Below are 24,608 nucleotides of genomic sequence, written 5' to 3' on the forward strand. Positions count from 1 at the left end.
AAGCTGTACCTGGACTCCTTAGTAGTGATGACGGAGGAGAGCTGGTTGGCTGCTAGCCAGGCCCAGGCCTCCGCTTGTGCTGCCTCTCCTCCAAACTGCAACTTGATACATCTGCAAAGAAAACGGCCCACATTAGTGAACTAATTCTGATGCGCTACTGAGAATGGAACCCAGGAGCACTCTACCTCCAAGCTACACCCCCAACCCTATTTTTATTCTTTATTTTGAAACAGGGTCTCACTGAATTGCAAAGGGCCTCACTAAGTAGCTGAGGCTGTCTACAAACCACGATCCTCCTGCCTCCGCCTCCCAAATGCTGGCGTTTTAAGTGTGCGCCACCATGCTCGGTTTTGATGAGCACTTCTTTATTTTGCTTCTAAAACTAGAGAGGTAAGAAGACAACTTTAGCTTTAATCTATTGCTGAATTCATAAATGGAGTACTGGCTTTTCTCTAAGCCACAAATTGGATTATCAACCAGCCCATCGGCAAGTACTGAGAGAAAATTTACAAGCTGGACCTGGTGGCTGACAGCTACTGTCAGTAACTTAGTGAGGCCCTTGCAGCTTAGTAAAACTTTGTTTCAAATAAAAAAATGAAATAGGACTAGGGGTGCAGCTCAGGTATAGAATCACCTTGGGTTTAATCCCCAGTATCAAAAACAAATTTTTACTTCCAGGAGAAAGTTGATTTTTTCGTTCTGCAGAATGAACTCAGGATTCTTCTTATTTTTGAGCTAAGACTCCTAGCCCTTTTTATTTATTTATTTATTTATTTATTTATTTATTTATTTATTTATTTATTTATTTATTTGGTGGTACTGGGGTTCCTGGAAACTCTTCTACCTCTGGGCTACACTCTCAGACCTATATTTTTATATTTTTATTTGGAAACAGGGTCTCTTAAGCCAGCGAGGCTGGCTTTGAACCAGCGCGATCCTCCTGTCTCTGCCTCCGAAGCATAGGGATTACAAGCATGGGCCACCACGGCAAGTGCTATTTTTTTGTCTTGAAGCAGGGTGTAGCTGGGTTAATGAGACTAGCTTCAAAACTGTCACCTTCCAGTCTTAGTTTCCCAAACACTAGGATTACAGGCGTTTGCCACCAGGTCTGTCCAGGAGAAAGTAAAAGATGAAAAGTTCTAAATGTGCTTGGGAGGCTGAGACAGGAGGATCGCGCAGGTTCGAAGCCAGCCTCATCTGGCTTAAGAGACCCTGTTTCCAAATAAAATATAAAATAGGTCTGGGAGTGTAGCCCGGAGGTAGAAGGCACCTGTGTTCCATCCCCAGTACCACAAAAAAAAAAAAAAAAAAAAAAAAAAAAAAAAAAGAATAAAAAACAGGGCTGGGGGTGTAGCTCAGAGGTAGAATGCCCCTGTGTTATACCCCCATATCTCACACACACACACACACACACACACACACACACACAACACACACACACACAAAATTGCTGAGGCTGTCCTAGAACCTGCAATCCTCCTGTCTCAGCTTCCCAAGTACTGGAAGTACAAACATACGCCACCACACCTGCCTAAAAAGAACATTTTTTTTTTTTTGGCCATTACTGGGCATGGAACCCAGGTGCATTCTACCTCTGAGCTATATCCCCTGCCTTATTTTGTATTCTTTATTTTGAAACATGGTCTCATGAGTTGCAAAGGGCTTCACTAAAGAGCTGAGGCTGACTAAATAGCTGAGGCTGTCTGTGAAGATGATCCTCCTGTCCCAGCCTCTCAAATGCTGGGATTACAAGCATGAGCCACCACGCCTGGCTAAAAAAAGCACATTTTAATAATGTTTAGAGAGGCCAAAGAATATCCTAAAGGATAGGAAGAGAGCATATACCTTGTCTACAATGGGAGCCATTGTCTAGTTTATGATTTTGTGACTTCTCAAGAGAAGGTATAAATCAAGATTTTTAAAAAAGTAAAATGAAAAGCCACCAACTTTTTTTTTATCATTACAAAAGAAAAATTTTTCAAAGGATTAGACCAAACACTTCTTTAGGCTGGGAGTGGTGGTGCATGCCTATAATCCTAGTTTACTTGGGAGGCTGAGATAGGAGGATTGCAGATTCAAGAATAGCCTCAGCAACGTAACACTCTCAGTTACCTAGAGAGACATGTTTAAAAATAAAAAATAAAGCCAGGCTGGTGGCGCACGCTTGTAATCCCAGCATTTGGGAGGCTGAGACTGGAGGATTGCGGTTCGCAGACAGCCTCAGCTACTTAGTGAGGCCCTTTGCAACTGAGTGAGATCCTGTCTCAAAATAAAGAATAAAAAATAGGGTTGGGGGATGTCACTCAGAGGTAGAAGACCCCTGGGTTCCATCCCTAGTACTGCAAAAACAAGCAAACAAAAAACCCCAAACTATTAAAAGATAATTTTACATACTTGAAAGCGAGTCCCTCAAAGACTGGCGTTAAGGGAAGCTTAAATGTCTGACAGAGTGATATGGCAGTGTCAAAGAGGCCAGCCTGAACCAAAAGAGTGACCATCTCCTCCGCGGATGAACTTCCTGCAGAAACAGAAAATGACTAGTTAGTGCCCCAAGGGAGGATGTGAACGAGACCAAACCATTACTTCATTGATCAATGTCTCAGAGTAACAGGCCCATGCTTTATACCCATGTAGCATACGCCTTGTCCTCAAATGTGCTGCTGGCACTGACATATCAGAGGTTTTATTTTTATTTTTGTGTAGTACTGGGAGTTGAACCCAGAAAAGTTCTACTTCTTTTTTTTTTTTTTTTGTTGGTACTGGGGGTGGAACCCAAGGGCTTTCTATCTCCAGGCTATACTCCCAGACCTTTTTTATATTTTATTTGGAAACAGGGTCTCACTAAGTTGCTGAGAGCCTCACTAAGTAGCTGAGGCTGGCTTCGAACCTGTGTGATCCTCCTGTCTCAGCCTCCCAAGCGCGGGGATTACAAGCGTGCGCCACCACGCCCGGCCAGAAAAGTTCTACTTCTAAGCTGTAACTCCAGCCTGACATTTTATTCCTTATTTGGAAACAGGGTCTCAATAGGTTGCTGAGAGTCTCACTAAGTAGCTGAGGCTGGTTGTGAACCTGTGACTTCCTGTCTTAGCCTCCCAAGCACTGGGATTACAAATGTGTGCCAACACGCTGGGTAGATCAGAGGTTTCATTTATTTTATTTTATTTTTTTGCAGTACTAGGGATGAAACCCAGGGGGGCATTCTACCTTTGAGCTACAACCCCAGCCCTACATTTCCTTCCTTCCTTTTTTTTTTTTTTTTTTTTTTTTTTTGCGGGTCTGGTGATTGAACCCAGTTTAACCTCTGAGCTACACCCCCTGTCCTATTTTTTAGTCTTTATTTTTTGAAACAGGATCACACTAAGTTGCATAGGGACTCACTAAGTAGCTAGGCTGGCTGCGAACCTGGATCCTCCTGTCTCAGCCTCCCAAATGCTAAGATCAGGGACTTTAAATCCTGCTGGGTTCCTACCTGCAACTGCAATGGCGGATGGGTCGTGCTGAGCCAAAGTGAGGCGGATGCGAGCCAAGGAACACTCCTTCTCCAGATCTTCCAGTTCCAGGATTTCAATCTGCCGACTGGCTACAAACAAACAAACAAAATTACCTTTAATTCCCAAAGCACAAAGAAAGTGTATATTAGGTTAACCTAATGTGTCAATTTCCACTAAGTATTAAGTTAATATTCAATTTAATTCCCAAACCCATGAAGAGAGGAACAAAACAGAGGGCTCAATAAAAGCTAACTTAAAAAACCAAAGGAGCCAGGAATGGACACACACCTGTAACACCAGGACTGCAGGCTTGAGGACAGCCCCAGCAATGTAGCAAGGCTCTCAGCAACTTAGTGAAACCCTATTTCCAAATAAAAAATAAAAAGGGCTGGGATGTAGAGGTAGAATTTCATTCAGAGGTAGAATGCCCCTGGTTCAATCTCTAGCACCATAGAAAACAAAAAACAAAAAACAAAAAAACAAACAACAACAAAAAAAAAAACAATTTGTCTCTGGCTCCACAGGCACAGGGGAGTCAAGTAAAATCATTTTAAACACCAGCTGCATTTGAGGAGGTGCTTAGCAGGCACTTTCTATGCAACTTTGTTTAACTCTTAAAACTGAAATACTGCCATTCTGTCAGTAGTGAAGAACCATGTTCAAAGTGAGAGATGCAGAATTAAAGCCAGATGTGTCCAGATCTAGAGCCCTTTAGGAAAGATGGAAGGCCTTCCTGGTAATATCAAAGGAACCTAAGGAAAAATGTTTAAGTTTTTTTTTTGTGTGTGTGTGTGTGGTACTGGGGATGGAACCTAGGGGCATTCTACTTCCTAGCTATTAGTCCTATTTTTTATTCTTTATTTTGAAACAGGGTCTCACTGAGTTGTAAAGGGCCTAGGTAGCTGAGCTTGTCTGTGAACCAAGATCCTCCTGTCTCAGCCTCCCAAATGCCAGGATTACAAGCGTGCGCCACCATGCCCAGCTTGTTTGTTAAGTTTTAAAAAAACAAACAAAACAAAACAAAAAAACAGGCAACTGGGAGTGTTGATACAGGCTTACAATCCCAGTACTTGGGAGGCTGAGATAGGAGGATCATGGGTTGGTGGACAGTTTCGGCTATTTAGTGAGGCCCTGTGCAACCTAGTGAGACGAGGTTTGAAAATAAAAAATAAAATAGGGCTGGGAGTGTACCTCGGAGGCGAATGCCCCTGGGTTCAATCCCCAGTACTGCAAAAACAAAAACACACAGACATACAAAAAAAAACCTAACAGGCAAAATACCACAATTTTGTGTGTGGGTGTGGTACCGAGGATTGAATCCAGAGGCATTCTACCTTTGAGCTACACACCCAGCCCAATTTTCTTTCTTTCTTTTTTTTTTTTTTTTGTGGTACTGAGGATGAAACCCAGGGACATTCTACCTCCGAGCTATGCCCCCAGCCCTATTTTTTTATTCTTTATTTTGAAACAGGGTCTTACTGAGTAGCTGAGGCTCTCTGCGAACTGTGATTCTCCTGTCTCAGCCTCCCAAATGCTGGGATTATGAGTGCACCACCACGCTTGGCTTCACTCTTATTTGGAAACAGGGTCTCGCTAGGTTGATGACAGTCTACGTGCTGAGGCTGTCCTCAAACCTGTGATCGATCCTCTTGTCTCAGCCGCCCATGTACCGGGATTACAGATGTGTACCACCAAACCTGGCTCAAAACACATTTTTTGGAAAAGCACCTTTATTTCTCATACCACCATATAGCACTTTCAAAGGACTACCAGATAACCTTTACAGATTAAAATATTAAACTAAGGTGGGTGTGGTGACTCATGCTTATAATCCCAGTACTTGGGAGGCTGCGAAAGGAGGATCGCAAGTTTGAGGACAGCCTCAGCAAGTAGAGACTCTTAGCCAGGCATGGGGGGCACACTTGTAATCCCTGCGCTTGGGAGGCTGAGACAGGATCACACAGGTTTGAAGCCAGCCTCAGCTACTGAGTGAGGCTCTCAGCAACTTAGTGAGACCCTGTTTCCAAATAAAGTATAAAATAGGTCTGGGAGGATAGACTGGAGGTAGAAAAGCCCCTGGGTTCCACCCCTAGTACCACGAAAACAAACAAACAAACAAACACCAAAACAGTGAGGCTCTCATCAACCTAGCAAGACCTTGTTTCAAAAACAAAACAAAATAAAATAGAGCTGGGATATATCTCAGAGGTAGAATATTCCTGGCCTCAATCCCCAGTTAAAAAAAATGTAAGTCCAAAGAAGTAAATAAATGAAGTGATCCACAGCACCTAGCCCCACCAAATGGAATGTTGTCATGGAGTGTGGAAGGCACTGGACAAAGGACGCCGTTACACATAAATAGGTGTGCTTATCTTCTAACATGGCAGTTCTTGTGACTTGTCCCAACTGGCCTCTGAACACTCAACTGTGGTGGCGGCTTTGAGCTTCTTGTCCCTTGGACTCATCGAGAAAAGTTGAGGAAGCTGGGTATAGTGGGGGCATAACAATCTCAGTCCTGGGGAAGATAATGTGGGGGATCACAGACTCAAGGCCAGCCTCAGCAACTTAATGAGACCTTATCTCAAAATAAGAGAGGCAAAGGGGCATGATGGCACATACCTGTGATCCTAGTACTTTGAAGGCTGAGACCAGAGGATCACAGATCAACCGCAGAAATTTAGCAAGGCCCTCTGAAAATTAGTGAGACCCCATTTCAAAATAAAAATTAAGCACCCGGGCGTGGTGGCACATGCTTTAATCCCAGTATCTGGGAGGCTGAGACTGGAGGATCGCGGTTTGCAGACAGGGTCAGCTACCTAGCAAGGCCCTTTGCAATTCAGTGAGACCCTATTTCAAAAGTAAAAAGACAATAGCCAGTCGTGGTGGCGCATGCTTGTATCCCAAAAGACTTCTGGAGCTGATTAACCAATTCAGCAAAGTTGCAGGATACAAAATCAACCTAAAGAAATCTACAGCCAAGCTAGACTTTTAGCCCCCCCACCCCTTTTTTTTTTGTGGTACTGGGGGTGGAACCCAGAGGCTTTCTACCTCCGGGCTATACTTCCAGACCTTTTTTATATTTTATTTGGAAACAGGGTCTCACTAAGTTGCTCACAGCCTCACTAAGTAGCTGAGGCTGGCTTCGAACCCGTGCGATCCTCCTGTCTCAGCCTCCCAAGCGCGGGGATTACAAGCGTGCGCCACCACGCCCTGCTCCCTTTTTTCTTTTGAAGCAGAATTTTGCTAGGTTGCTGAGTCTTATTACTTGCTGAGGCTGTCCTCTAATCTGCAAGTACTAGAATTACAGGAGTTTGCCTGCCTCCTAGCTGTATTTTATTTTTTTAAATAGAGTCTCCCCAGCCAGGCATGGTGGTACATGCTTGTAGTCCTGGTATTTGGGAGGCCAATACAGGAGAATCGTAGGTTTATAGCCAGCCTCAGGTACTTAGGCCCTCTGCAACTTAGTGAGATAATGAGACATTGTTTTTAAATAAAAAATAGGGCTGAAGTTGTAGCCTGGAGGTAGAATGCCCCTGGATTTCATCCCCAGTGAACAAGACAAGGATACCCACTGTCACCACTCCTTTTCAATATAGTCCTTGAGACTCTTGCCACAGCAATAAGAGAAGGAAATCAAAGGAATTCAAATAGGAAATTTGCAGATGACATGATCCTTTATCTAGAAGACCCAAAGAACTCAACCAAAAGACTTCTGGAGCTGATTAACCAATTCAGCAAAGTTGCAGGATACAAAATCAACCCAAAGAAATCAGCTGCTTTTTTTTATGCCAACAAAGAATCCAAAATGAAAGAAAGAAAACAATTCAATTTACTATATAACCTCAAAACCAATAAAATACCTAGGAATAAACCTAACCAAATATGTAAAAGACCTCTACAAAGAAAACTATAAAACATTAAAGAAAGAAATTGAAGAAGACCTTGCAAGATGGAAAGATCTCCTGTGCTCATGAATAGGCAGAATAAATATCATCAAACTGGCCATTCTGCCAAAACTGATCTATAGAATCAATGCAATTCCCATTAAAATACCAGTGACATTCTTCATAGACCTAGAAAATCAGTCATAAATTTTATATGGAGAAAGAAAAGACCCAGAATAGCCAAAGCAATTCTCATTAACAAGAACCATGCAGGAGGCATCACAATCCCGAACTTCAAATTATACTATAGAGCAACAGTAGTAAAAACAGCATGGTATTGGCACAACAGGCATACTGACCAGTAGAACAGAAGATGCAGAAACAAACCCACACACCTATAGTCAATTAATCTTTGACAAATGGGCCAAACTCATACGCTGGAGAAAAGACATCATTTTCAACAAATGGTGCTGGGAGAACTGGCTATCCATTTGTAGAAAGATGGATCTAAATCCTTACCTCTCACCATGCACAGGGATCAACTCGAGAAGGATCAAAGACTTAGAAATTAGACCAGAGACTGTGAAGTTATTAGAGGAGGGCATAGGTTCAACACTCCAACATATAGGCACAGGCAGTAACTTTCTCAACAAGACCTCCAAAGCGCAGGAAATTAAAGCAAGAATTAACAAGTGGATGGCATCAAACTAAAAAGTTTCTTCTCATCAAAAGAAACCATCAAGAACCTAAAGAGGAAGCCTACAGAATGGGAGATCTTTTACTAGCCAGCACTCTGATAGAGGGCTAATATCCAGAATATACAAAGAGCTCAAAAGACTCTACAGCAGCAAAATAAATAACCCAATCAAGTAATGGGCAACTGAAGAGACACTTCACAAAAGAAGAGCTACAAATGGCCAACAGATACATGAAAAGATGTTCTACATCATTAGCCATCAGGGAGATGCAAATCAAAACGACGAGAGTCCATCTAACCCCAATCAGAGTGGCAAGCATAAAGAAATCAAATAACAAACATTGATGAGGATGTGGGGAAAGAGGACCTCTTTTACACTGTTGGTGGGAGTTCAGCTGCTATGGAGATCAGTGTGGAGATTTCTTAGAAATCAAGGAAAATTCCACCATATGATCCAGCTCTGCCACTCCTGGGTATTTTTCCAAGGGGGTTGAAATCAGAGAACTAAAGTAACATATGCATACCTATGTTCATAGCAGCACAATTTGTAATAGGGAAAATATGGAAACAACCCAGGTCTCCACCAACAGATGAATGGATTGCAAAATTATGGGAAATACACACAATGGAATTCTATTCGGCTATAAAGAAGAACAAAATAATCATGGCATTCGCAAGAAGATAAAAAGATCTGGTGAACATTATGTTAAGTGAGATCAGCCAAGTACAGAAAGAGAAGGGACATATGTTTTCTCTAATATGTCCAAACTAGGGAGCATTGGGGATACCAGAGGGACTCCAGATAATGGAGGGGAAATCTCAGCAAAGCTAGAATGGAAAGGTAGGAGAAAGAAGGCTGAGGTGATTAATGGAGGAGCTTCATCTAGGTATGTGTAAAAGTATGAATATAGCATGATTAATCTGGACACTGCCGCACCTTCTTCCCAGTCTAAAATTGAGCAAGGCTCATTTTAGCAGGAATGCTGCATGGCAGACATTCCCAGGAATGGGCGTGTGGGATCTCCTTCTGGGGAACAGTATTAGGCATGGGTATTTGGGGATTTTTTTGAAATTGGCCTTGTTACCAAAAAGGTACTTGAGACTTATGTTATTATGACCGAGCTAACAAAAATTCTATAAAGACTCAGACAATTACAATCAAAACAAGCTTTAAAGGCAATTGATACTCCCCAGACATTTCCCAAGCAGATATTAACAATAAACCTAAAATAAAGCCAAGACAAGTTGTTCCCACCATCATGAGTCCTGGGAGGCCAGCATATGTTATCAGAGGTAGGCTATGGTAGAGTGCCTACTGACCCCCCAGTAACCCTACCCCCTTGGTCGTACACCGGATATGTGGACAGCAGCAAAATAGATGGGTACCCAGGCACAGCCTTGGGACATGGAAGAGTATTAAATGTTCTTCTCCTTAGTAGTGCCTATTGATTAAAATACAATGATGTATATCAATCAGAGAATTTAATGCTTATTATAGGATATTATTAAGATATTGTATTAGTAGTTTTTTTTTTTTTTTTTTTTTTGGTGGTACTGGGGGTGGAACCCAGAGGCTTTCTACCTCTGAGCTATACTTCCAGACCTTTTTTCTATTTTATTTGGAAACAGGGTCTTACTAAGTTGCTGAAAGCCTCACTAAGAAGCTGAGGCTGGCTTCGAACCCGTGTAATCCTCCTGTCTCAGCCTCCCAAGTGCGGGGATTACAAGCGTGCGCCACCACGCCCGGGGTATTAGTAGTTAATAATAAACTTCTGATCTTTTCCTTGGTTGCTTGTAAGAAGAAATGTTCCCTTAAAAAAGAAACTGGCCACCTGCCACCTTGCCTTGATGTATTAGTTTTTTGTATATTTACTGATGTATTAATTCTGAAAAAAATTGTAAAAGGTAGCCAAAAAAGAAAGTATAAAATGCTTGCCAAGCCAGCCAGGTGTGGTGGCGTACGCTTGTAATAGCTGCGCTTGGGAGGCAGAGACAGGAGAATCGCGCTGGTTCGGAGCCAGCTTTGCTGGCTTCCAAATAAAAATATAAAATAGTTCTGGGAGTGTAGCCCGGAGGTAGAAGAGCTTCCAGGAACCCTAGTACCAAAAAAAAAAAACAAAAACAAAAACAAAAAACTTGCCAAACCGTTTCCGGTAGAGAACAAAAATGGAAAATAAAGAGAACAGCTTCACCGCCACTGAGTCTCTGTGCTGTTTCTCCACCGAACTTTGCCGATTCCTCACCCCACCGCTCGCGGATCCCCGACTTCTGCTAGGGCTGGACCCCAGCAGGACACTCATTGTTGGGAGGGGGAAAGAGGAATGGGGTGGGGAGAGGGCACAGTCTAAATGTATACCATTTTCAATATGTTCCACTTATAAATAAAAAAAATAAAGGAAGAAAGAAAAAGAGTCTTCCCAATTCATCCCACAATGGCCCCAAGTTGCAAGCCTCCTATTGAAATGTTGTAATTCCAGGCCAGCAATGCCTCTAGGAATCTTACTGTTACAGTGTACCTAGCAAGTTTCATATTTCTAGTATGTAACAACACCTCTGAGTGTGCCCAGCAAAGCCCAGCAGGACCCCTACTGGACTCACCTGGGGCAGCGGTGCTTTCTCCATCGTGATTCCTCTTGGGGGACGTCCCCGGGCGATCATACTGGTAAGACAAACAAGCGACTCAACTGTGAAAACTGGTACTTCCATTTCCATACCATTACTTGTGATTTAGAGCTCTTATAATTAAATTATCTTAATAGAAATTATATTTTTATCCTTTAACTGGTGAAATATAGTCTCATGTCGTAATGCAGTTCACAGTGATAGTGAATACATGCACACGGCACTGGGTGGGTTTTGCCTTGGGCTCCCTCCCCACTTCCCCATAAAGGATACTGAGATTGGCATTGGGGTTCTCATATATGTCATAATGTCAATTGTAGTGGTTCCTTCACTGATTGTCCAACTCCCCAGACCACCCATTCCATTGGAGTTTCTCCTCCATTATCTGAAGCCCCTCTGTTATCCTGATTAGAGGAAACATATGACCCTTTGCTTTCTGTGACTAGCTAATCTCATTTCACATAATGTTCTCCAGGTCCATCCATTTTTCTGCAAATGAATTTTCTTCTTCTTTTCTTTTTTTGGTACTGGGAATTGAACCCAGGGGGCATTTTATCCCCATCCCTATATTTTATTTATTTTTTATTTTAAAACAGGGTTTCAAGCCGGATGTGGTGGCGCATGCTCGTAATCCCAGCAATTTGGAGACTGAGACTGGGGGATCGTGGTTTGGGACAGCCTCAGCTACTTAGTGAGATCCTGTTTCAAAATAATAAGAAATAGGGCAAGGGGTGTAGCTTGGAGGTCAAAGACCTCTGGGTTCCATCCCCAGTTCTGCAAAAAACCTGAAACAAACAAAAAACAGGGTTTCACTCAGTTGCAGAAAGCCTCACTAAGTAGTTGAGGCTGGCTGCTAATCCAGATCCTCCTGTCTCAGCCTCCCAAGTACTGGGATTTCGAGTGTGTACCACCATGCCAGGCTAATTTTATTCTTCTTTATGGCTGAGTAGAATTCTGTTGTACATATATCCCCTAGTTTTGTAATTCATTCATCTGTACATGAACACCTGGGATGATTCCCTGATTTGACTATTGTGAATTGTGCTAAATTACTTTTATTTTAACTAGCATAGCTCTTCTTAAAGAAGTATCTATCAAAGAAATGGAATCGTTTGCTCAGTTGACTCACTTAACTACCAGTCCAAGAACATGGATTCGAGTCACATGACTTTCCTTGGTTCCAGAGTTACATTCCACTCTGACAACCCTAGGCAGCAGCTTACACGCACCACATACAACACAAGGAACTAGGCATATGTGACCCATCACCATGGGAGGATTAGCAAACATGACTGAAATAAAAGCAGCCATTACTTTTTTTTTTTTTTGGTGGTACTGGGATGGAACCCAGGGGCCTTCTACCTCCAGGCTACACTCCCAGACCTATTTTCTATTTTATTTGGAAACAGGGTCTCACTAAGTTGCTGAGAGCCTCACTAAGTAGCTGAGGCTGGCTTCGAACCTGTGCGATCCTCCCGTCTCAGCCTCCCAAACGTGGGGATTACAAGCGTGCGCCACCACGCCCAGCTAGCCATTACTTATTAAATACTTTTTGTAAGACAGACACTGTCACTGTTCAAAGCAACAAACTCAATTGTTTTCTTTAAGACCCCCAAAATCCTCATTAATATAGATACTATCAACTATACAAGGGGATAACCAAACAGAGAAAGATTAAGGAACTTTTCTGTCAGGTCTACTTAACTCTGAAACTACTCACAATAATTCTTTCTATAAAAACTCTGAACTTGGGAATTAAAAGAACAGTAATTTATAATAGTCCAATTGTTGCAAAAAGAGAGTAAGCTTATAAGCTCCAGAATAAATTTTAAATGAAATAAAGCAAAATGAGGTAATAGTTTTAAAAGGACAAAACCAAGATTACATGGTGCTAAAATTCCAAAATAGAGAGTTGTCATACCACTGCACCAGATGCTGGCTGCACGATCCATGCATACTCTGGGCGAATAAGTCGTAAACAATTAATGGCAGCCAGGTAACAGTTGCCTTGCTTCTCAAGTCCTCGGAGAGTTCGAACCTCTCTGCCAAGACGCATTCCATATTCAAACATCACTGTGCCAGCTGAGGCAAGAATGAATTAGACATCAGAACTAAAATAGTGTTTCTTTATAGAGAATTTGCTGTTATCTATCAAGTATTAAAATTTATTTACTTTTTGCAGTACTGGAGGTAGAACTCAGAGGCATTCTACTCTAAGTTACATTCTACTCACAGTGCTATTTTGAAACAGAATCTCACTAAATTGAAGAAGGCCTCACTAAGTAGTTGAGGCTGGTCACCAACCTGTGATCCTCCTGTCTCAGCTTCCCAAGTACTGGTATTACAAGCATGCGCCACCATACCCAGCAAGTATTAAAATTTAAAACAGCATCAAGTTTAACTTCAAATGACAAAAACAAACAAACAAACAAACAAAAACAACCATTGTGTTAATGGTGAAGATATTGGAACCCTTATGTACTGTTGCTGGGGATGTAAAATGGTGTAGCAGCTGTGGAAAGTAGTATGTAGTTCTTTAAAAACATTAAGCTGGGCGTGGTGGCGCACACTTGTAATCCCAGCATTTGGGAGGCTGAGACAGGAGGACTGCGGTTTGCGGACAGCCTCAGCTACTTAGTGAGGCCCTCTGCAACTCAGTGACACCCTGTTTCAAAATAAAGAATAAAAAAATAGGGCAGGGGGTGTAGCTCGGAGGTAGAATGCCCCTGGGTTCCATCCCCAGACCCGCAAAAATAGATAAATAATAAATAAAAATAAAAATAGCCAGACGTGGTGGTGCACGCTTGTAATCCCCACGCTTAGGAGGTGGAGACAGGAGGATCACGCGGTTCAAAGCCAGCCTCGCTGGCTTAAGAGACCCTGTTTCCAAATAAAATATAAAATAGGTCTGGGAGTGTAGCCCGGAGGTAGAAGGGTTCCATCCCCAGTACCACCAATAAATAAATAAATAAATAAATAAAAGGCTGGGAATGTAGCTTGTAGGCAGAATGCCCATGTTCCATCCCCAGTACCACCACCACCAAAAAAAAAAAAAAAAAAAAAAAAAAAAAAAGGTGTGGGGCTGGGGACATAGCTCAGTGGTGGAGTATATGTAGAGGCCTGTGGGTCTTATCCCCAAAACCTTTCCCCTAAAAAAATTGAAAAAGAAAACAAGAATTGAAGCTGGTCATGGTGTAGCATGCCCATAATCCTAATACTGTGAGGTTGAGATGGGAACATCACAAGTTGAAGACCAGCATCATTAATTCAGCAAGACCCTGTCTCAAAATAAAAAAAAAGGGCGGGGGTGGTGGTGTAGCTGAGGTAGAGGATCTCATTTGATAACCTCTAAATGTCAAATTTATTCCTCTCCTTAAGGATTTTGCTATGTGACAATTAAACCATTGATAATGAGGAATACGATCTCTTACATTTAGATGATTTAAGCATATCTAAGCAGAATATTACTCAAAAACTGAAATAAGGAAAGGGAGAAGGCCAAGAGTGAAACAGCAGAGAAACTCAAAACTAGTCATAAGAGTTCAAGGTATCTTGTCGGGTGTGGTGGCACACGCTTGTAATCACAGCATTTGGGAGGCTGAGATCGGAGGATTGCAGTTCACAGACAGCCTCAGCTACTTTGTGAAACCCTTCGCAACTCAGTGAGACCCCATTTCAAAATAAAGAATAAAAAATAAGGCAGGGAGTGTAGCTCAGAGGTAGAATGCCCCTGGGTTCCATCCCCAGACTCGCAAAAAAAAAAAAAAAAAAAAAAAAAAAAAGAGTTCAAGGGTATCTCTACCGAAAAAGCTCACATTCCCTTTAAAACTGGGGAGAAAAAATGTATGTATAACCGAATGCCAAATGCCATCTGATTAAAAGTGACCCAAGGAGGCCAGGTGTGGTGGCTTGTAATCTCAGCTTTCCGGAGGCTGGGTCATGAGGATCAGCCTCAGTTAATTAGTGAGGCCCTTTGCAACTCAGGGAGACCCTTTTTCAAAATAAAGAATAAAAAAGAGGGCTGGGGATATAACTCGGAGGTAGAATGCCCCTGGGTTCCATCCCTAGTGCTTGAAGGAGCTGGATGTGGTGGTTTGTAATCCTAGGATTAGAAAGACTGGGCCAGGAGGATCACAGTTTGTGGACTGCCTCAGTATGTAGTGAGGTCTTTTGCAACTCAGTGAGACCCTGTTTCAAAATAAAAAAATAGGGATGGAAGCGTACCTCAGAGGGAAAATGCTCCTGGGTTCCATACCCAGTACTAAAAAAAAAAGTGACCGACGAACGCAGTCTCAAGCACGACTGCAATCCAAGAACGGCCTTGCCCCCTCCATTCTTTTAGTCAAGATGGATGATAAACCAGACTTATCAGAAGTAAGTAGAGAAGTTTGACAGATCAAGACCAAAGAAAAGTCGGAGGATCGCAATTTGTGGACAGCCTCAGCTACTTAGTGAGGCCCTCCACAACTTGGTGAGACCCTGTTTCAAAAATAAAGAATAAAAGCCTGGTATAGTGGTGCACGCTTGTAATACCCACGCTTGGGAGGCTGAGATAGGAGGATCAAACAGGTTCAAAGCTAGCCTCAGCTACTTAGTGAGGCTCTCAGCAACTTAGTGAGACCCTGTTTCCAAATAAGTATAAAACAGGTCTGGGAGTGTTGCCCGGAGGTAGAAAAGCCCCTGGGTTCCACCTCAAGTATCACCAAAAAAAAAAAGAATGCCCGAGTTCCATCTCAAGTACCGCCAACAAACAAACAAAAATACTAAAGAAAACTAATACTGAAGAAAAAAATACTCTCCCCTCTATGTAAACTATCCAACAGGAGAAAGTGTATTAAAATATCATAAAATGGGCCGGGCATGGTGGTGCACGCTTGTAATCCCTGCACTTGGGAGGCTGAGACAGGAGGATCGCGCAGGTTCGAAGTCAGCCTCATCTGGTTTAAGAGACCCTGTTTCCAAATAAAATATAAAATAGGTCTGGGAGTGCAGCCCAGAGGTAGAAGCCCCCTGGGTTCCATCCCCAGTACCACCCCCCCCAAAATAATATAAAAAATAAAATATCATAAAATGGGATCTCCTCCCAAGAGCAAATTCCAACATTGCTTCAGAGTCTTGGTTGTAGGCTTCTTTCTTTAAACCTACGTGTTTGTAGAGAGCTGAGACACCGTATGGCTTCTCACCTGTATTCCCTACCTAAGAGGTCAACAGTAGTCAACATCGCCTTAAACTCACTTTAAACTTCTCATTGGTACACAACTAAATTTAAAAATACAGATGATGTCAGAAAGAAAAAAAGAAAAAGCGACCCAAGAATGTTCTACAATGAGTATAAGATGCATCTTCAAAAAGGTGAATTAATTTTGTACTTAGCATATCTAAAACTTAGAAAAGTCCAACACACATCTCTGGACAATACTACAAAGCCAATAAGGTTGCCTTTACTAGTGTCTGGTTTAATTGCTCACCCTTGCGATAATTGTGGCGATAGATGTGAAAGGCATAGAGGAGTTCATAGTAATTGTGAGTCATAAGGTCCACAGCTCTTGCACGTGATTCAATTATTCCTACAACCTAATGGAGGACATTAATCAGATATCAAGGTTAGTAATTATGGCAAACACCAAAGTTGTTTCTATCCATCAGAAGATAAACAGAATTACCTCATTATGCAGATTCACATAGGGAAACTCTACAAGATCCTGTAGCTGTGAGCGCTCACAAAGAACTACCACTAGTTGCCGTAAACAATCTAACTGCCTAGAAGGAAAGAAATGGAGTTGAGAACTGTCTTGGTGGGTTAAAGGGCTAGTAAATTGCTTTCTTTAAAAGATTGTGATGTTACCTGCTGGAATCAGGAATTTGGGTTAAGGCTTCATATGCTTGGCTATTGTGACCCAAATCCAAATGATGTTTAAAGATGCATGTCCTTAAAGTAGCCTAAATATCAAATTTAGATCAAATATCAGAAAGGGCAATAAAAATTAAAATATACATCCAGCACAAACTTCAAGGAAAACCACCAAACTGTAGTTAGCTCTTACCTGACTTTTCCAATCGTCTCCTGCTTCAGTTATTGCCGATGTAGCCAACTGAATAACCAGTTCAGGCAACCCCACAACATCTAGCAGACGTAAAACCTAAGGAGAAAAACTTTTATTAAAATTATTATAAAGCCGTGCGTGGTGGCGCACGCTTGTAATCCCCGCGCTTGGGAGGCTGAGACAGGAGGATCACACAGGTTCAAAGCCAGCCTCAGCTACTTAGTGAGGCTCTCAGCAACTTAGTGAGACCCTGTTTTCAAATAACATATAAAATAGGTCTGGGAGTATAGCCGAAGGTAGGAAGCCTCTGGGTACCACTCCCAATACCACCAAAATTATTATTAATAATAATAATAATAATAATAAATAACAAAAACAAAAAATACAATTGTTATAGCAGTGGCACTCCAAATTGAATACTGGTTCTAAATTAATTAGAAAGATTAACTAGAGAAGCCAGGTGTGGTGGCGCATGCTTATAATCCCAGCCTTTGGGAGGCTGAGACAGAAGGATCATGGTTCTTAAGATCTTCCTGTGTCAGCCTCCCAAGTGCTTGAATCACAAGTGTGCGCCACCAGGCCCAGTTCAAATTTTTTTAAACAAGGGTGTCACTAACTTGCAGAGGGTCTTGCTAAGTTGCTGAAGCTGGTCTTTAGCCTATGATCCTCCTGTCTCAGTCTCCAAGTACTGAGATTTGGTGTATGCCACCATGCCCAGCTTCTACGTGAATTTAAGTACAATGAAGACAGGGAATGGCTTTGGTATCCAGAATTCTATTCTTAAGTGTTTAAACCAGTGCCTTGTACATAACAGCCTCTCAGTAAATATTTGTTAAATGAAAAAATAAAATTTTATTATAGGTTGAACATACCTAACACAAAAATATAAAATCTAAAATGGTCTAAAATCCAAAACTTTTTGATTGCTCAAAGAAGGGGCTACAGTTGAAATAAAGATATGCTAAAAATATTGAATAAAATTACCTTTAGGCTATAAGAATAAGATGTATATGAAACATACATTTTGTGTTTAAACACAGTCCCTTCTCTAGGGTATTGCAGTATGGATATGCAAACATTCAAAAAACAAAACAAAAAAACCCCAAATCTGAAACATTTCTGGTTGGAGCATTTTGGATAAGGGATACTCACCTGTATTAACTTTTTCTACAAACTGTTTAGATTGCAGATGAAATTAAAGCACAGTAGAAAACAAAAACCATAGTCTAATAAATTGTAGAGAAAAGACTAGCTGTTAGCACAATCAATTTCTTTTATTTTCTGTGGTGCTGGGGAAACCTAAGGCACATGGCGGGCAAACATTCTACCACTGAGCTACGTATGCAGACCAGAACAACCCATTTCTTTTCTTCTTTCTTATTCCCTAAACTCTCCCTCCCTCTCTTTTTCTCTCTTTTTTGGGCATTCTAGCTCTGAGATACACCCCCAGCTTCATTTTTATTTTGAAACAGGGTCTTACTAAGTTGCAAAGGGCCTCACTATAGGTTGGTCATAAACCTGTGATCCTCCTGTTTCAGCCTCCCAAGTACTGGGATTACAGATACACACCACCATGCCCGGCTTATTTTTTATTTTGAGGCAGGGTCTCGCTATACTGCCCATGTTGGAAGCAGTCCAACCCTTTTCTTTTTTTCTTTTTTGTGGTACCAGGGATGGAATCCAGGGGCATTCTACCTCCAAGCTACACCCCCAGCCCTATTTTTTGTTCTTTATTTTTTGAAACAGGGTCTCATTGAGTTGCGAAGGGCCTAAGTAGCTGAGGCTATCTGTGAACAACAATCATCTGGTTTTTGCCTCCCAAACGCCGGGATTACAAGCATGTGCCACCACGCCCAGCAGCACAACCCATTTCTAATACAAGCAGAACAGTGACCTTTAAAACTTTTTGATGGCCTACCCTAAATGTGTGTGTGTGGGGGGTGTGAACCCAGGGGCGCTATACCTCTGAGCTCTACCCCCAGCAATTTTTATTTTGGAATGGGGTGTAAGATGCCCAAATTGGTCTTGGAACTTGTGATCTTCCTGCCTCAACTTCTTGAGCAGCTGGGATTACAGGTGTGCACCATCATGTCCACCTTGTTTTTACTTTTTTTTGAGATGGGTCTCATTATGTTGCCCAGGCTGGCCTTTAGACTTTAGTCTTTAGCCAGATGTGGTGGCGTTGCACACTTGTATTCCCAGTACTTGGGAGGCTAAGATCAGAGGATCGCAGGTTTGAAGTCAGCCTCAGAAACTCAGGAAGGCTCTCTGCAACTTAGTGAGACCCTGTTCCCAAATAAATAAAATTGGGCTGGGGGTGTATCTCAGAGGTAGAATGCCTGTGGGTACAATCCCCAATGCCAAAAAGAAAAACAAAAACTCCTGGTCTTAATCAGGTATGGTAACACATGTCTACAATCCCAGTACCTGGGACACTGAGAAAGAATCATCAAAGGTTCAAAGTAAGCCTCAGCAAATTAGCAACTTAGTGAGATCCTATTTCATTTTTATTTTTTTGGTGGTACTGGGGGTGGAATCCAGAGGCTTTCTACCTCTGAGCTGTACTTCCAGACCTATGTGAATTTTTTTAAAGCCACACTGTGAAAGGTGAGTTCCATTAAAATTAAGCAATATAATGTGTAAATCCATTTAACTAGGAAAACCTTTTGAAATCGATGGACAAGTATGTGACTATTACTCTTCTTGTACATGCCTACCTTAAGACTGACAAATTATGAATTTAAAAAGGATTTAGTGAAAGTACCATATTCAAACTTATAGTACTACACCTTAATTGATTTTTTCTGAGAGTGGGATGCCAAGACATCCTGCTGCCTCGGCATCTATGTGTTGAAGACCCCACTCCACATAGTAAAAATCGGCAAAAAGCCCCGAGAAAGAGGTATCGTCTCTGGCAAAAAATATCCCCCACTTTAGATATCCTTCATAACTATTATTCTCTTGGTATTCTTTTAACTCTCTACACGAATTGCTCTGATGATGTGAGATCAGAAATTGAGTCCGTGGAAATAAACGTCCTTGGCTTTGCTCAATAGTAAGGAAAAAACTGGCCAGAATTCAGATGCTGTGATAAGCATTCCAGCTGCAGCAATCACAAAGGGTCTCCGGCCCTCACTCCTACCCTGTTTACCCTTGAGACCCTGCCTAGAAACTTTGGGTGTGACTTCAAAGCAATTTGACTGAAGGACAGCTTAATTGCCAAAATACAATAGAGCCAAGGAGAAAGATTGTTGACCTTTACGCCCAGTAGGAGTGTCCCCGAGACAGTGAGAATGCCGCCCAGTAGGAGTGTCCCCGAGACAGTGAGAATGCCGCATGGCTAGAAATGAAAGTGACAAAATAAAGGACAGACGTTTTAAATATATATGTATGAAGGAAAGGAAATACCGTAAGAGTAAGAAAGCACTTTTTCATGAAGAAGAGCTTATCATAAGAACGTCCCGACTGGGAAAGAAAGGAATTAGAAAGTTAGAAGCAGGTTGCAGAGGGTTTGTGATAGGGGCAGTTAAGGAAATACATCTGACAACTAAATCCAAGAACTTCACAGTGTTATTTGTGGTGTCTTATTTGCCAAGATGTGTTGTGAGTTTTTGTAAGCTTTCAGACTTCAGAAGGCAAAGCGGATGAGATCTGAGAGACTCCCATCGCATCTCCCTGGACGCCACATCTCCCCATGCTTGTCATATGGATATAGATGGAAACTTCAAAAAAGAAAGAAAAAGAAGATTCCATGAGAAGGCGTATTCTCCAAGCCCTGGGCCTTGGGCGTGCCTGTATTGCCTTTGGAATTTACCTTTGGACCTGCCCTGCTGCAATATCGGAAAGAATTGCTGCAGATAAGTTTCTGCAGAACTCCACCTGCCTTTTGCCCCATCTTTCTGAGGATTTGACCGGGAGCTGACAATAACGACCCAACTGAGATTAGTCGGTGACAGTGGGAGGTACGTTTTATTTCTCTATGCAAATCCATTTTTCCTTTTACTTGAAAGTTCTGGGAACAATTAAAATTTTATAGTATTTTTTTCAGAAATACCAAAGCAATATATCTCAGATGCATTTCTGTGCAGGGTGATGTAAGAAGGACCAAGCCAAGCTGGGAATTGTGGCACATGCTTATAATTGCAGCATCTGGGAGGCTGAGACAGGAGGATCACGGTTTGTGGAGAGCCTCAGCTACCTAGTGAGGCCCTTTGCAACTCAGTGAGACCCTGTTTCAAAATAAAGAATAAAAGACAGGGCTGGGGAATGGCTCTTGGAGGTACAATGCCCCTGGGTTCCATCCCTAGTACCACCAAAAAAGAAAAAAAAAAAGAAAAAAAAAAAAGGAGAAAATAAAAAGGATCAAGCCAATGACACTGTACCTTATCGTAATACTGCAGCCTGGGAGTGGACACAATCTCGCCATCTTCTGAGCGGATTAAGCGATCTAAGAATTCCTCTTTGCCCACTTCAGATGCTGCCTGACAGAAACATTCCAGAGCCTAGAGAAATAAAAAAAATAGTGACTTAGAATCATTTCAGTTCTAGATGTTATAAATTCCAGGTGCATGAGCTACGAAAACCCAAAATAGATACAAAATTATTTAACTACATTAACACTTTTCTGCTACATCTAAATTCTGATGCATTATCAAATATTTTTGTTTCCCTTTTTACTTATGCTATTAATTAAAAAACTCTAAGCTGGGTACGATGGCACACGATTATAATCCTAGCATTTGGTAGGCTGAGACAGAAGGATCGTGGTTGGCGGACAGCCTCAGCTACTTAGCAAGGCCCTTCGCAACTCAGTGAAACCCTATTCCAAAAAATATAAAGACTAAAAAATAGGACTGGAGGTGTAGCTCTGAGGTAAAATGCCCCTGAGATCCATCCTCAGTACCGAAAAAAAAAAAAAAAAAAAAAAGATTTAAAAGACAAACAAAACAAAAGGTAAACTCTAGTATAAACTGATACCTAGTCAGGTATGTAATAAGTACCTGTAGCAGCAAGGTGAACAACAGTAGAATTTGAGTGGTGGGTATATTACGGGACACTGAAACTCTTTAAATTTTTCTATATGTTGGAAATTTCACAAAATAGAATGTCAGGGAAAAAATAAAAAATATAAATGATCATGCTGAGAAAAAAGATACATATCTGGGCATGGTGGTGCACGCTTGTGATCCCAGAACTTGGGATCTAAGACAGGAGGATCATAGGTTCATGGCCAACTGTAGCTACTTAGTGAGGCCGTTTGAAAATAAAGAATGAAAAATAGGGTTGGGGGTGTAGTTCGGAGATAGAATGCCCCTGGGTTCCACCCCCAGTACCGCAAGAAAAAAAGAAAGAAAAAAAAAATCAAAAAATCAAAACTACATAAAGCAAAACTGAACAATGTGAATAATAAATTAATAAATTTAGTCGGCTGTGGTGGCGCATACCTGTAATCCCAGCATTTGGGATGCTGAGACAGGAGGATCGTGGTTTGTGAACAGCCTTGGCTACTTAGCCCTTTGCAACTCAGTGAGACCCTGTTTCAAAATAAAGAATAAGACATAGGGTTGGGGGTGTAGCTCAGAGGGTAGAATGCCCCTGGGTTCCATCGCCAATACCACACACTAAAAAGATTTATAAAAATTTGTTCCTCAGGCTGGGCATGGTGGCGCACGCTTGTAATCCCCGCGCTTGGGAGGTGGAGACAGGAGGATCATGCAGGTTTGAAGCCAGCCACGCTGGCGTAAGAGATCCTGTTTCAAAAATAAATAGGTTTGGGAGTGTAGCCCGGAGGTAGAAGGGCTTCCAGGAACCCCAGTACTAAAAAAAAAAAAAAAAAATTGTTCCTTTAGTGAGGCTCTCAGCAACTTAGTGGACCCTGTTTCCAAATAAAATATAAAATAGGTCTGGGAGTATAGCCCAGAGGTAGAAAGTCCTTGGGTTCCACCCTTAGTACCACACACACACAAAAAAAAAGTTTTCCTAAAATAGTTGCACTGACCCAGTGCAGTGATTTTTTTCCCTTTCTTCCTATAATTTAGTCACAAATACAAGAAGCTAATGTATGTTATATCGTTGACCGCTAGCAATACAGTGTATTTTGTCCTTTTCCCAAGGAATCTGTGCCTCCCACCCACTATGACCTAGACAGATAGAAACCAAGTGTCCTCCTTGCACTCAGCTTGCTCACCACTCAAATGCAGCTTACCTTCTGTCCTTCTCCTGTGACGAGGTAGCACCGTCCCAGCATAAATCTGCAGGAACCAACATTGACTTGACACCAGGGATGTAGCAGTTGAATATAATCCTTAATGGAATAAAAGGTACTTCGATTAGAAAACCAACACTACTTGCGGTGGGTGGTGGCATATGCTTGGAATTCCAGTACTTGGGAGGCTGAGACAGGACAATCGGGGTTTGCAGCCAGCCTAGCTACTTTGCGAGGCCCTCTGCAACTTAGTGAGACCCTGTTTCAAAATGAAAATTAAAACCAGGCTGGGGATGTAGCTCAGAGGACCTCAAAAAGAAAAAGAAAAAAAAAAAAAGAAAAAAAAAGAAACACTACTTAAAGAGGTACTCACTAAAGAGTTCTTTGTAGAAAATGGCAATGTTTGATCAATACAAAAGTTTTATTTCTTAAAATCATTTCAAGAGTAAAATGTAATCCAGTCAATACATTCTTCGGTTAAACTAGACACCTTAAGAAAGCAAACAGTACTGGGTGTGGGGCACACATCTGTAATCCCACTTCTTGGGAAGCTGAGACAGGAAGATTGAAGTTTGGGATCAGCCTCAGCAAGTCAATGAGACCTTGTTTCAAAATAAAAAAATACAATAGGAGCCCTGCGTGGTGGCGCACTGCTTGTAATCCCAGCATTTGAGAGACTGAGACTGGAGGATCACCGGTTCCCGGACAGCCTCAGCTACTTAGTGAGGCCTTCGGTAACTTAGTGAGACCCTGTTTCAAATTAAAGAATAAAAAATAGGGCAGGGGGTGTAGCTTGGAGGTTGAATGCCCCTGGGTTCTACCCCCAATACTGCAAAAACAAAACAAAACAAAACAAAATTTCTCTTAATGGCAAGTTTGCTTAATTATAAAGAGAATCTAACAGATAATTAAAATAGATACTTAAGAAAAAAATCTCTTTGGGGTATAGTTTGGTACAATCAAGTTTTATATTTGTGGTTCTTACTAAAAGCCCAATTAAAATACATTTGAGAGCTGGACCCAGAGGCACAGGCCTGTAATACCAGTACTTGGGAGCCAGAGACAGGATCACAGGTTTGCAGCTAGCCTCAGCTAGTTAGTGAGGGAGGCCCTCTGCAACTTAGTGACACCTTGTTTCAAAATAAGAGAATAATAAGGCTGAGGATGTAGCATGCCCTGGGTTCAATCTCCAATAAATACCACAAAAAATTAAAATTAAAATAGGGCTGGGAGTATAGTTCAGAGGTGAATGCCCTTAAATTCACGTACACAGACACACACACTTTCACTCTCTCTCTGTGTCCCTCCCTCCCTCCCCCTACATTTGGTATGGGGAGGGAAGAGATGTAAGGAGAAAAACAGACCAAGTGATATTGTATGTATGTATGTATGAATGTTATCACCATGACTCTCTGATGCACAGTCACGGTTTACCAATGAAATGCTAATACATTTAACATCATTCATAAGGAAAATTATGCCCCATAGTCCTTCTCCAGCATGAGTATGGCCAAGTCTGAGGGTTCAGAGAAGCTTACCTGCAACTGCGTATACTGACAACTCCCCATCAAGCACTCCAGAAAGAGGCAGCCAGTGTTGGCGGGCCATCTAGCCAATGGATAAGGAACTTCTACTTTTCTAGTGAGATGTGACCACACACTGGGC

The 24,608-nt window shown here is 41.8% G+C and overlaps 1 protein-coding gene across 4 annotated transcripts in view; it reads right to left on the bottom strand.

The window, feature by feature from the left end:
* Nucleotides 1-24,608, bottom strand: part of NUP160 (nucleoporin 160) — a gene marked incomplete at both ends in the record, with an annotated part of 71,668 nt that overhangs the window by 12,823 nt on the left and 34,237 nt on the right. For all 4 annotated transcript variants that reach the window (XM_080719511.1, XM_080719510.1, XM_080719509.1 and 1 more), the window contains 12 exons: nt 10-111; nt 2,395-2,518; nt 3,470-3,580; nt 10,671-10,731; nt 12,616-12,776; nt 16,163-16,268; nt 16,358-16,454; nt 16,540-16,634; nt 16,739-16,834; nt 21,121-21,240; nt 22,944-23,042; nt 24,482-24,551. In XM_080719511.1, coding sequence (XP_080575637.1) covers nt 10-111; nt 2,395-2,518; nt 3,470-3,580; nt 10,671-10,731; nt 12,616-12,776; nt 16,163-16,268; nt 16,358-16,454; nt 16,540-16,634; nt 16,739-16,834; nt 21,121-21,240; nt 22,944-23,042; nt 24,482-24,551 — 1,242 coding nt within the window. The remainder of the gene's footprint in view (nt 1-9; nt 112-2,394; nt 2,519-3,469; nt 3,581-10,670; nt 10,732-12,615; nt 12,777-16,162; nt 16,269-16,357; nt 16,455-16,539; nt 16,635-16,738; nt 16,835-21,120; nt 21,241-22,943; nt 23,043-24,481; nt 24,552-24,608) is intronic.

The sequence above is a fragment of the Muscardinus avellanarius genome (assembly GCF_963383645.1).
Source record: "Muscardinus avellanarius genome assembly, chromosome: 1".
Taxonomy (NCBI): domain Eukaryota; kingdom Metazoa; phylum Chordata; class Mammalia; order Rodentia; family Gliridae; genus Muscardinus; species Muscardinus avellanarius.